The sequence below is a fragment of the Panicum virgatum genome, chromosome 1K (genome assembly GCF_016808335.1).
Source record: "Panicum virgatum strain AP13 chromosome 1K, P.virgatum_v5, whole genome shotgun sequence".
Lineage (NCBI taxonomy): Eukaryota > Viridiplantae > Streptophyta > Magnoliopsida > Poales > Poaceae > Panicum > Panicum virgatum.
The window spans coordinates 45,834,411-45,847,641 of NC_053136.1; the positions used below are offsets into that span (position 1 = coordinate 45,834,411).

The 13,231-nt window shown below is 44.1% G+C and overlaps 2 protein-coding genes across 5 annotated transcripts; both read left to right on the top strand.

The window, feature by feature from the left end:
• Positions 1–452: 452 nt before the first annotated feature.
• LOC120712362 (transcription factor bHLH157-like) lies at positions 453–5,649 on the top strand. 4 transcript variants are annotated; one of them, XM_039998126.1, is made up of 10 exons: positions 453–722; positions 1,693–1,782; positions 2,045–2,150; positions 2,507–2,548; positions 2,659–2,718; positions 3,009–4,376; positions 4,454–4,555; positions 4,640–4,819; positions 4,909–5,034; positions 5,119–5,649. In XM_039998126.1, the coding sequence occupies exons 1-10, from the start codon at positions 637–639 to the stop codon at positions 5,293–5,295; spliced, it is 2,337 nt and encodes a 778-aa protein (XP_039854060.1). In that variant the 5' UTR covers positions 453–636; the 3' UTR covers positions 5,296–5,649. The 4 variants fall into 4 exon arrangements, with proteins under 4 accessions (XP_039854060.1, XP_039854068.1, XP_039854080.1 ...); XM_039998134.1 differs by having other exon boundaries at positions 455–722; positions 2,486–2,548; XM_039998146.1 differs by having other exon boundaries at positions 455–722; positions 2,486–2,548; positions 2,659–4,376.
• A 2,157-nt stretch (positions 5,650–7,806) lies between these two features.
• Positions 7,807–13,231, top strand: LOC120712388 (ORM1-like protein 3). The gene is made up of 3 exons (XM_039998159.1): positions 7,807–8,323; positions 9,320–9,468; positions 12,826–13,231. Exons 1-3 carry the CDS (start codon positions 8,138–8,140, stop codon positions 12,962–12,964), a joined length of 474 nt encoding a protein of 157 aa, XP_039854093.1. The 5' UTR covers positions 7,807–8,137; the 3' UTR covers positions 12,965–13,231.

The window sequence follows — 13,231 nt, forward strand, 5'->3', positions numbered from 1 at the left end:
TCAAGGTGCAACGAATCTAATGGTGTCAAATTTTCTCAAAAATTTGTTCATTTAGTATAGTTTGCGGGGAGTTGAAGTTAAATCAAAAAAGAAAAAGAAAAAAATGGGCCGGCCCATTAAGGCCCGCCAGGCAAACCGGTAAAACCGGCCGGTAAACCGGTCAAACCGGCCGGTAAATCGGTTGCACGGGAGCTTTTGAATTTGGATTCGAATTCAAACCGGTCAAACCGACCGATAAACCGGTCAAACCGGTCGGAACCGATTACACGGAGTTTTTGAATTTATTTGAATTTGGATTTGAATTAACCGGTTTCCACCGGTTAACGGTCCAACCGGTCCGGTAAACCGGAACCGGTGGCCGGCGGTTTGAGTTAACCGGTCGGGATAAAAAACCCTGCCCACGCCTCCACTAGTTTAAAGCCTCCGCCCCGCTGCCCGCTGCCCGCTGCGGCGCGGCGCCTCCCACAGTCCCCCGTCCCACTCCCCCACATCTCCTCCGCCCGCCTCCCGCTCCGGCCTCCGGCCTATTTATCGCGCCGCGCGCGCGCTCCCGCGCCTAAACCCTTGCGCTTCCCGGCGGATTAGCGGAGCACTGCCTGCCCGCGTCGTCACGACCCGGTGGCGCGGCGTGCCTCGATGGCGGCGGGGGCGCTGGGAGAGCTGTGCCGCGCCGGGGGCTGGTCCTACGCGGCGATCTGGCGCTCCGACCGTCGCGACCCGCGGTGAGTGAGAGCACCAGATCTGCGCTGCGCTCTCGAGTCCCTATTCTTTTTTTTTTTTTTTGCTAAGCGCTGGCTACGAACGCGGAACGCGTCCACAGCTCCGCACAGCCCACCGGCGACGAACCACTAGGCGTCCGTCCAAGTGCGTGCTCAATCTAGGGCGTTTCATCAGTTTTTCGCTGTGTTTTTGGTTTGCTGGCTACGGAGACGGGAGACGGCGCACATTCTGATGTTCTCTGCGCCTAGTTTGGGTTTGTTTTGAACTGTTTTCAGCTTTTGTGTGTGTTACTCTCTGACTTCCCGAAAATTTCGTGCCACTTTGCTTTGGAGTTTGGACTGTTCTTCTGTTCTCCTGCCATGCTTCTCCAAACAGTGAGTACCCAAAACTTGTGAGTAACGATACTGCTTGCCAAATGCAAGCCTGCAGGCTGCAGTTTTGTTTGGTAGAAACGGATCCGTTCTTCCAGTTTCTTTCAGAAATGGAACAAGGGAAACTGGGAAAACTTTCTGAATTCTGAACTCACAAAGCTTCTATATATATATGTTAAATTCTCGCGTTGTGTTAGCAGAGATCATACACACATCTTCCTCCGTTATTTCTGTCTCTGCCTGCAGCTGCAAACTTTGCCTCCTTGTAGTTGCAGACTTGCAGTGCTTACAACTGTGCGCGTAGAATGCTGAAGTCTTCTGGGCTGTAAAAAGTTGTTGTTTTCCTTTTCCTCCCTTTCCTAGACAAGGATTCTGGACGGCATTAAAAATAACAAAAAGATTGTCTCCTCTTTTGTAGATATCTATTTTTTGGCACATTGTAAAAGTTGTCTATCATCAATCATTTTCTTACTTTTTCTCGTCAATTGCCATGTTTCTTTGCTTGCTAGCTCCGGTAATATCTGTGCACTAGCTGGAGCTTATCTGCCGATTAGTGATACAATTCTTGTTTTCTTTACTGATCCTTGGTTCGGTCTATTAGGTTGCTTACGATAGGAGAATTTCACTGTGAAGATGAAGCAAGAAAAGTGGTTGAGAAGATGGTCAATCAGGTCCATGTCGTCGGAGAAGGGTAAGGCAAAATTACCTTGTTCACGATTTATTCAATTTATCTTTTGCAAGCCATTTAGAATGATATATCTAGGTTCCTGCAAGTTTCTATGCTTTTAAGCATATAATTTGAATACTACAAGACTGAACTATTTGGGACATTTTCTTGTTGATCGTTTTGGACAATTATTTTGTCTTGATTTTTTAACGATATTTTCTCTCTTCTCCATCGAGGATATATTACTTCTAACTACTTATTGGTGATGTCTCATCTTTTATCACAGTGTCATAGGAAGAGCTCTAATTAGTGGGGAGTACCAATGGATTTTTGATGATACCCCCTTCAGTTTGTCTCAGATAAGCGATGCAGATAACCTAGGTTTATTTCAGGTAGATATTTTCCTTTTATGTTCATCCTTGATTAGGTTCTGTCCAAATTCCAGTGTAATTTTTATGATGCATTTACTAGTTTATATTATTAATACACCACCACGTGTGGGAAAATCTAGAAAAAGTGACCAAATATGTATTGGGGGGGGGGGGTGGACTAACCATTTTCCTCAATGTTTTTGTATGTTGATTACTCCATAACACAACATGCGTGGTTTTTGAGCAAACGAATGAACATATATGTCGTCAAATAAAAATAGCTAGTTCAGCCAGTTTATGTACATCCTTTTGGTTAATTTGTTGCAGAAAGTAAGAAATTTCCCTTGTTTTAACAGAGGAAGGTTACCTTCTTGTAGGGTTATACTTGGTGGCAACATCAGTTCCTCAGTGGAATAAAGGTTTTTTACTCTATTTCTTTTCCTTTTAAAAAGTTAATTCTATACATACTTGGAGCATAAATCAGCTCAAAATTATGTACTGGTCACTGAAAAGGACACATCTTCTACAGACTATTGCAGTAGTACCTATCCAGGCGTTTGGTGTGGCACAGTTCGGTTCCATGCAAAAGGTTAGTATGCTAGTTTTTGAAAGCAACTTTCACATGATTCTAACAGAAAAGGCTATACCCATTATCATGGTGTCATTGTTTCGGTTGTTAGAACAATTCTTGCACAAGTTTGCCTGAAGATGCTATCTCTGAACATGCCAGATCTCGAGCAAATGGACATTTGAGAAGCACGTCTTGTCTGCACTACTAATTAATTAATAATTTGTGTGATACTAATTGATATCTGTTTTGCAATTAAGGCATCAGAACGTGCATATCTTCTCATGAATATTAAAAGTTCACATTTACAGGTTTCTGAAAGCTTAGAGTTTCTGGATCAAGTTAAAGGTGCACTTTTTCTGAAGGAAAGGACTTCATGGCATCCTTCAACCAAAGATGTTCAGAAAGATGTTTTTACGTACAATCCGCAATTTCAACTTAATTCTCCAAGCACCACAGATGGTTTTGCACATATTAAGGCTGAGCCAGAAAACACAAAGCTCTTGGAGGACACGATGACAGTAGATTCCCTCAAGAACTTTGCCATTGCTTCAAGTAATCACTCTCTGCACTATTTCAATGGTTTCACCTCCAATGAAAGTTGCATTGGTCTGAATCCTCACATAGTGGCCATGCCAGTGAACTCCAAGTCTATAAGTTCTGTTAAAGTATTTCAAAGTGACAGCAATTCGCGGCACAGTAATATTTCAGAAAATGCACCACAATTTACATCCACTAAACAGCCAGGTTCTAGTCTGACAACTGCAGCTACAAGTTATTCAAGTTTGACCAATCTTCCAAGAATGGAGCTCGGGCTGTCATGCACACCTAACAAGCTGCGAAATTGCCTCCAAAGTGAAAAATCAAGCTTCTGGGATTCGTACTCATCAATATTTTCTACAGAAGCTGATCTGAAATCTACTTTATTTGACAATGACACCCCGTTTGTTCAAGGTGATGTGATTCAAGAGGTCGGTACTGCTGGATCTACTTCTTATGCTTGTGAGCTCAAGGAATTACCAAATGAAATATGGGGAGAAGCTGCAGGGTCCACAAAACAAGTAAGAAAAGTAGACAGTGAAAATCATGGCTTGCTTGAAAGCATACCATTCGATCCAGTCATAAATGATTGGTGGGATGACACTGCCTTACTAGAAGGAAACACTACACATTGTGGTGCTACTGGCATGAATTCTGTTGCAGGACAGGCAAATACTGATCACTTATTGGTTGAAGAGAGGGGATTGTTTTCAGAATCTACCTTTGAGGAGCTGCTTGGCTTTGATGGCAATGTTAGCCCAGTAGCTAGCACTGATCCATTAGGTGGCTCTGTCTCAGGCTGTCGATTGCCAAGGTACAACGTTCAAGATTCATTTTCAGTGTGCAACGCACAAGTACCAGCAGCATTGCTGTTCCCTTCCATTAACTATGCATCCGAAAATGATCAAACTGGAGCATCACAGGCAACCCCAATATCACTGCAGAATTTGTCTATGGATGATTGTGGCAGTTTGAATACTGCAAATTCCAAGGTCAGCCAGGTAAAGAAGCCTGAAGGAGTGAAGGTTGTTAAGAAAAGAGCCAGGCCAGGTGAAAGCACAAGGCCAAGACCAAAGGATCGACAGCAGATACAAGAGCGAGTCAAAGAGTTACGTGAGATAGTCCCAAATAGTGCAAAGGTAAGAATTGACCACAATATCTTTGTGTTTAACCTGGTGATTGATGGCTGTCTCTTATCTTTTATTCTGCACAACAGTGTAGCATTGATGCTTTGTTGGACCGAACAATCAAGCATATGCTCTTTCTACAAAGTGTAACAAAGTATGCAGAAAAGATTAAGCAAGCTGATGAACCAAAGGTATGTCATGCTGGAGAATGCAGATAACTGAACCTTCTAAATGTTAGCTTCCTTGTACTGACTTTAATCTGTATTCATGTGAAGATGATAAGCAAGGATAGTAGCGCAGTGTTAAATGATAACTCAAGTGGTGTTGTCCTGAAAGACGATCCAAGTGCTGGAAGCAATGGAGGTGCCACATGGGCCTATGAGGTTGCAGGGCAGACTATGGTCTGCCCAATAATCGTTGAGGATCTTTCACCGCCTGGTCAGATGCTTGTCGAGGTATGGTTCCCAAATCACGGGTGACCTAGTGCTCTTTTCGCATAATGCAGAAGTATGAGAATTGAGATGAAATGTTTGCTATTTAACAGATGCTATGTGAGGAACGTGGATTTTTCCTAGAGATAGCAGACACCATTCGTGGTTTTGGACTGACAATCTTGAAGGGACTGATGGAACTTCGTGATGGCAAGATAATGGCTCGATTTCTTGTTGAGGTAAATAAACTCTTATTTTGGGATGTTTTCCCATTTCTGGTGAGCTTCTCGGCAGACATTTTAGTGTGTTAGTGTTTTTTGCAGGCAAACAAGAATGTGACCAGGATGGATATATTTTTATCACTTGTTCAGTTACTGCAGCAGAATAGCCTCAATAGATCTTCGGACCAGCTAACTAAGGTCATTAACAATGGCATTCCATCTTTCGCTGAGCATCAGCAATCTCCTATATCAATTCCAGTCAGCCTTGCCGGGAGATAGCAATGACCAATACTTGAAGAAAAGTTAACGTAATATTTGGAGTGCCGATTAGTGGTTGGTGATGACCGTCAGGTGTTGATAGAACTGACAATTGTTAAGGATGTAGTGAACGCACATTGTGGTGTACAAATTATCATTTGTCGAGTTTAGGAATATTGCTGCTGTCGCTTGTAATGTGGACACTGGCGCGTGCTTATGCTGGTTAGTTTGTGTGTAGTCATTGTTGATTGACGTACAAAAAAATGTGAAGAATTGTGTTATCTTATCTGAATTTCTAATCAAGTGTGGCAAAATACAGTGCTTCGATGTTTGGTGCAAGAAAAGAAATGGAGAATTTCAGGCTCAGGAGCCAAAGTTCGTTATGTCATTTTCAGTACACCTCATGATTATACAGTTGAAATCACTTGAGTGGAAGCTCAGAAATGCATCCTACGGTCTAGTCATAAGGTTGAAATCAGTTGGAAATGAAGCTCATAGATGCATCAGATAGTAATTTTTTGCCGGAGTGATGCATCAGATAGTTTGAATGCATGGATGCATTCAAATTGTAGTCAAACCATTTCCCCCTTAAATTAGTACATGCCAATGATGATCAACGTATTATTTGGTGCAAACGTACATGTTGAACGCTAGCTTGGATCTGCAGCCTGTAATATAGCACAAGGACTGTGTTTTACAAGTCTATTTGCAAAAATTCGCATCATTCAATTCAGGACTCCAAACTTCTGTGAAGCGCTCCGAATGGCCGAAACAGGGAGAAGGCAGAATCCATTTCGAACCAGAATGAACCGCGAACAGTCGCGTTTCGGAAAATGTCCCCGAGCACGTCGTCCATCTCCAACCCTTCAGATAACACCCATGTTTGGTTGAGAGCACGAAATTTTTTTCACAAAAATACGAATGCATGCATGGAGTACTAAACGAAATTTATTTGCGACACCTTTTCACAAATGAGTATAACTTTTCGAGACGAATTTAATGACTGTAATTAATCTATGATTTACTACAGTAATCGTCCTCTAATCATGCGGTCCGAGGCCTCATTAAATTGGTATCGCGAATTTACCAGAGGTACTGCATGTGGTTTTGTAATTAGACTTTATTTAATACTCTAAATTACTAGTCAAAGTTGATTCAGCCCAAACCAAACACGGCAATTTGCCTGAATGGATCCCGATGGCAGTCGGTCAGAGTCGAGGAACAGGTCCAGAAATTGACCCGGACTAGTCTCCAGAACCCCACCGTTAGGGAACGCAGCAGATTTTACTCCCGCTGGCGGCTGCCCCTTCTTGACTCTACCAACGAGTTGCGGCAGACAACTTTGGCTGGCAGAAGAACGGGGAGCGCGGAGCAGACTCGAATTCTAGACACGACTCAGAGGACTGGGCGCCTGGCTGTCTTGACCGGTTGAGCCAAACGGATGAAGAAAACGATCCGCCGGCGATGGCCGGCACGGGTACGGCCCACGGCAGACCTCCCGCCGGCGAACTAAGTTGCTGGAGCACAGCGCACACCTGACAACAGGCCTCTCGCCTCGGGGGCTACTCCTGGTCGTATAGTAGAGCGCGCCGCCTCCCCTGCGTCCCCCGCTTCTTCCTCCTCCGGCGACCCTACCGTCCCCTCATCCGCCGGCCGCCACCACCGCCACCCCCGACCTCCTTTCTGTAGCCACCAGCCATGGAAGCCGGCCGTAGTCTGCTCCTCCCACCTCTCATCGCGTTTTTTTATTTTTATATTTTTCAAAATCATTTTTTACATAAATATATTTTCGGTTTCATAATTTATAGATTTATACCCCTATCGTGCGACTGTGGGGCGGCTGGCCCTTGCCGTCCTCCTGCCGGGCGGTAGGAACCTTAATATAAATAAAATTTATTTTTAATCATATTTTGGCCCATGGGGGGAGATTGCCGCCGGGCGGTAGGTACCCGCCGCCCGGTGGCGGGGCGATAGGCCAGGCAACCGGCAGGCCCCTTCCGCAGGTTAAACTTTGATCGTCAGTGCGGCAGTGCGACATTAGACAATGATTAAGATATATTAATTGCTACTGCATAGGGGCAACACAAGATACCTTTGAGGCGAGCTTCGAATACTGGAGTCGGTTATTTTCTATATCTAACCAGCAGGCCGATCCTACCTTCCAGACACCTGTGGCCACCGGACGTCCAGGTAGAGACCGGGTGGCGGGTACCTGCCGCCCGGCTGCCGGGCGGCACCCTCCCCCAGGGGCCAAAATGTGATTAAAATTTTTTTATTTATATTAAGGTCCCTACCGCCCGGCAGGAGGCCGGACGCCCCGCAGTCGGGCGGTAGGAGTATAAATCTGTAAATTATGAAAACGAAAATATATTTCTATAAAAAACGATTTTGAAAAATATAAACATAAAAAAACGCCCGGGCGCGCGGCCAGAGAATCCAGTCGGAAACAGGCCGAGACGTGAGGCCGGCCCACGAGAGCCCAAAACCCCTCTCCTCCCTCCATCTTTGACCAGGTCCCCTCCGGCGACGTCGTCTTCCTTCCCCAGTCCCATCCCATGCGCCCGCTCCTCTTCCTCCTCCCTCCTTCCTCCATCTCACCCGTCCCTCTCACCGCCTCGTTAATTTTTCGCCCCCGTCTTTGAACGCCGCGGCGGCCTCCACCCCCACCCCTCCTCGCCCCCCTCCGATCCCGCGCCCGCCTATAAATCCCGCCGCCGCAAGCGCCCGCACAGCTCGCTGCTGCTCCCCCTCCCCGCCTTGCCCTGTCCTTCTCCCGTCGGCCCAGGGCGGAAGGGGGTTCTCGCGAGGCGGGCGGGCGGTCGGGCGGTCGGGGATTGCTCGGGTCGGGTGCGCCCCCCGCGCGATGGCGAAGCTGTACGTGCAGGCGTTCCCGCCCGCGGATCTGAACAAGAACACCGAGTGGTTCATGTACCCGGGCGTCTGGACGACCTACATCCTCATCCTCTTCTTCTCCTGGCTCCTCGTCCTCTCCGTCTTCGGCTGCACCCCCGGCACGGCGTGGACCGTCGTCAACCTCTTCCACTTCGCGGTAACCGCCTCTCCCGATCCCTTCCTCGGCCTCCCCCGTTCGCTGCTGAAATCGTGACGGCAGGGGTCACTCCGCGGATCTGGACTCCTCGAGAGGCTGTGGCGGATGCCTCCGTCCGACCAGCTGTGGGTTTCATGGAGGGCGTTAATGCGGCCGTCCTCTGTGGCTGGTGCTTGTACGGTGTTTGCTCACGTATGCTGCGCTAAGCTTGTTTCGTGGTTCCGCAATTGGCCAATGGATTGATGAGGGCATCCAAACATATAGGAGTGCGTACTTTAGGTCCGTCCACATGGCAGAATTCGGTTGAGTAGTTGTGTGTGTACGTGAACATTGGTATGCCTCGGTTGTTATAGTTGGCCGGTAGCTTGTGTGAATTTCATGGTGCTTCAAAATAAATTGTTTCTGTTCAGAGCGGTGGGCGTGTAGCCTAGAACACAAACAAATATTCATGTTGCCATTGATTGTGAGAACAACTTTGGTGGCTAGTTTCCACACCTGTGCTCAATTAATATCTGGTTCAAATTGATTGAGTTATGTCATTGGGAAGGGAGGGAAAGGGAGGTTTGTAACTCATACTGACCGAAGGCCTAATTAATATAAATACCCAGATTGATGACATTGCTACTTGTTCTGTTAGTTTCACATATAGCCCTGTTTCTTCAGGAACATATTGTACATTTGAACACAGTACTGTATAATCACCCATTAATGTCGTTGCCTCAGATGATTAAAGCTCTCATATAAAGCCAATCGAGATAACATTGCAAGTTGATCTCAGTGGAATCTCTACTTCGTTAGCATTCTGGTTTTTTAATTGTCTCATCATATCTTTAAAAGAATCAGCAATACAATGCGTACACATTAGGCATTAGTACAGGGTGCAGTTTCTTGAAGTTCAATATACTGTCTCTTCAACATTTCTCTATGCAACTTCCTCCTAATAACTCTTTCTTTTCGGAATGTTCTTCTATTGAAATATTGAATCCTATTTTTTAGATCACGTACCACTTTTTCCATTGGAAGAAAGGAACACCTTTTGCTGATGACCAGGGAATGTACAATGCATTGACTTGGTGGGAACAAATGGACAATGGCAAACAGCTTACTCGTAACAGGAAGTTCCTCATTGTCGTTCCTGTAGTCCTGTAAGTACTACCTGCTACATTTGTCTGTTCCATTTGATTTTCATTGCTTAATCCTTATGGCTAAATTTAGGAGAGATACTATGTGATACACACACTCACGATGTTTCCTTGACCCAGATCACAATGTCGCAATAGATATTTGAAACTGCTAGATGCTGATTTCTGTAGAATATGATCTATTGTTAACACTAACTGAAAAGTATAATTCCTTTCCAGTGTATTAGATAATGCATGGGTATTCTATTTTTCGTATTATAATCTGGATTCATTCTGTGTTGTGTTTTGTTTTTTCACTTATTCATACATAATTAATTGTCTCTGCACCTCTTTGACGTTGCTGTTCTTGTGATGGTTGACTTAATAGGAATATTCCATAATTAGCATGTTGATCTGAAGCAATTGTATTATTATGCCGAATTAATATACTCCATCAGTGCACTACACGCTCTTTTCTTTAAAAAAAATTCTGCAGTTGCTGCAGTTATATGCCATTTCTCAATTCATTCCACAATTATTCAATTTCTATTTTTTTTTCACTGATACTGTAATCAGTATGAACCCAGACCTGTCTGCGATATCTTATATTTCGGAAATTCAATTGAGACCATTATTTTGAAAAATCTCACTGTTTGCTACCCTATTTGCCCATTTCTAATATTTTTTCCTGGAACCGATCCGTATGATCCCAGACCTGTGATAATATATTATATTGTTAGGAATGCAATTGAGATCAGTATTGTAAGAAGTACTGCTCTTTACCCTCATCAACTGTGTTGTTTGAGGTTTGACACATGGTCCATAATCCCCATCCTTGCTTTGTAGAGAACCATAAACTTTTTTTCTGTGTGATCTCTAATACCATTAGTACACCATTTCTTTTGCACATTTTAGTTTTTTATTTAGTTATTTCCATATCCCCATCTCTTTGTTTATGTAAATCTGCTACTCAGACGCAATTTATGTGCTACAGTGGGTAACCCAAATTTCATTACGCAAAGCAATGAAATTATAGTCAAATCCATCATTAAGGGTCATTTTCTCTTAATCTACGCACCAAATCAATCAAGTTTTCTGGCAACTGAGCGACTGGGCTACCTGATCAGCACAATTAGTTACTGATCATGAAAATCCCAGCAGCATTTATTACAAAGTCACATAATGCCTCCAAAGACTTCTACTAGATAGAAGCAGCGGTCGTTAAATCCAGCCAACCTAACCACAGAAGTAACAGGAAATGAAAAACGCAACCTCATAGTGTAATCTAAAAACTCGGTCGGTGGGGGAAAAGACCACCCCCACGGCTTTCTATTAAGAAGAGGCCAGTTTGACCCGACCGAGAACCCCCCCCCCCCCCCCCGAACCCCGGCTCTTTCCAGACTTGGGCCTGGCGGCACCGTTGCAGCCGGGCCGGGTCCGCATACGCGGCCAACCGTAACCCAGCGCCGGGTCGCACAGCCCAAGCACTTCGGGAGCGCAGCGAGGGGCGGGGTTTTCCCACAGGCGGGGTAAATCCGCCCCATCGGGGTCTCGAGCACCCCACCTCTGGGGTGCCGCCGGATGCTTCGAACCACTCGGTCTAACATCCTTAGGCACCTCATAGTTTAATCTAGAGGTCTTGCTGTGCTTCCAACATTACTGTATCAGCACCATCCTGATATCCTCCTGTGTGGCGCCTCTTGTGGGTGGAAGGTTAATGCCACATCCTTCAGAACTGCTGCACCAGCCTCCAGTGCCTCTTGATCTCCTGGTTTCTGTAGTGAATACTATGTGGCATCCACCGCCACATAGTAGTAACTGTATGGAGTAGCTGTCCAGTAATTTGGAACTAGGAGGCCATCTGTTCCTGTAGGTACCATAGAAATAGCTCGTGGGGAAAAAGTATCTTATTATAAGGTGTGACCTGTTTACACGTTTAACTATTATCATGGTTTTGAAGGAATGAAATGAAAACTTAAAGTGCCAACTTAATCCTCTTTGATGATCTTGTCCGAGAAAAATAGAGAGAACTTTGCCCTTCGGAGATTAAAATATTCTTAATATAGATTTCTTGCAGAGAGTCAGAACAATTCCTGTGACAAGAGCTTGCCTTTTTTTATGCCTGGTAGCTTACTAAAACTTTAGCAGCAATTTGATTATGTTAAACATTATTGTGGGCTAGGCTATCACAAAAGAGACTTTGTGCATGTCCCTTTAATGGTTTCAGTTCAATATAAGTGCCTTATTTGCACTTTCACAACGTGGAAGGCTGGAGTAGCATTATCTTTTGCTTACTGAAGACAATTACGATTTCCATGCCCATTTCATGACACTATTCACTTAGGAATATTGCCTCTTACTCTCTAAAAAGAGGAAAAGGACAATCTTAAATGAGTTAAATGATAATATGATAGTTTAAGAAATCAAATGTTCACTTTTTGCAGCAGCCACGTTTTCTGTTGAAGGTCTAGTTGGCAATTTTGTATCTTTTACTGTGTCCTAAATTTGGTTCTCCATGCCCACACTTGGAAGCACTGAAGAAATTTGCTCCTTTGACTTCATGGTGATCTCTTTCAATTTGGGAAATAATAGTTCTAAAGTAGGCTATGTGATTCGCTTATGTCATTCTACTAGCCTGTAAGATAGTTTTAACTTCTAGAAGGGCCCACCAATACTTTGGGCCTACAAGCGCGGACACATTTTTTACTTCATTGTTAAGAAAGGAACAAATTGCACTGATAAAAACAGCTTTATGTGTAGCGTTAACATAAAGCTATAGTTGGTTGTCATGGAATAAGCATAATGATGAATGAAATTGTTTGGGAGATAAACCTTGAGCATTGCCATGTAGGTGGTAAAGCACCTTTTCTAGTTGTAGCGCAAAGTCATTTGAATATGTCTGCGATAATGTATACAATACTACAATTCAATGCTTTACCCACAGTTGCATAGTATAATCATAATGTTGTTCAGGATAGTGCAATGCTGCAATAGTTCTGACAGATATTGGTCAGATTGTACACATTATCATTATTAACTGTTCATAATTTTAAGTGTGTTATATAACTGTAGAGCTGTAGAGCAATTAATATAGACTGATCTTTCATGTGACTTTGTGTTAATCCTGTTGTTAATTTTTTCAAGCACTGCATCAGATTCACATGCATGCTAGAATGTAGTCAGCCCTAAAGAATAAAACATTAGACTGCTTTTCACGCCCAATGCATTGCTATTCTTATGCTAATTGCGAATGAGAAATTTTTAATGTAAAATCACGCTATTTTTATTCATGATGCCACTGTGGTACTTTCAGCTAGGTGTTTTTTTTTCACAATACATAACACTAAATGCAGCTTGTTTTCCCCCATATTTCCTTGACAGGTATCTGATAGCTTTGCACACCACAGACTACCAACAACCTATGCTCTTTCTCAATACCCTCGCGGTTAGCGTGCTTGTGGTCGCCAAATTACCGAATATGCACAAGGTTCGGATTTTTGGAATAAATGCTGAGAACTAAGCAGCAGCATCCTTTCAGCAGACATCTACCTATATGCTTTTCCAGAGTGGTCTGTACCAGTGAGTAGTGTTTAAAAGTTGTTAGCAGATGGGCCTTGGTCGTTGTATAGAGAAATGCTCAGAGGCTGGAAATGTCGCTGCTGTACATCTGACGTGCACGGATTCTGTAGACTCTCAATGTTGCTATATGCTTTGTTGCAAGCATCTGTCAGTTGCTACATGTACAGTATCACATTCTCGCAGAGCAATATTTTCTCAGCTACCATAA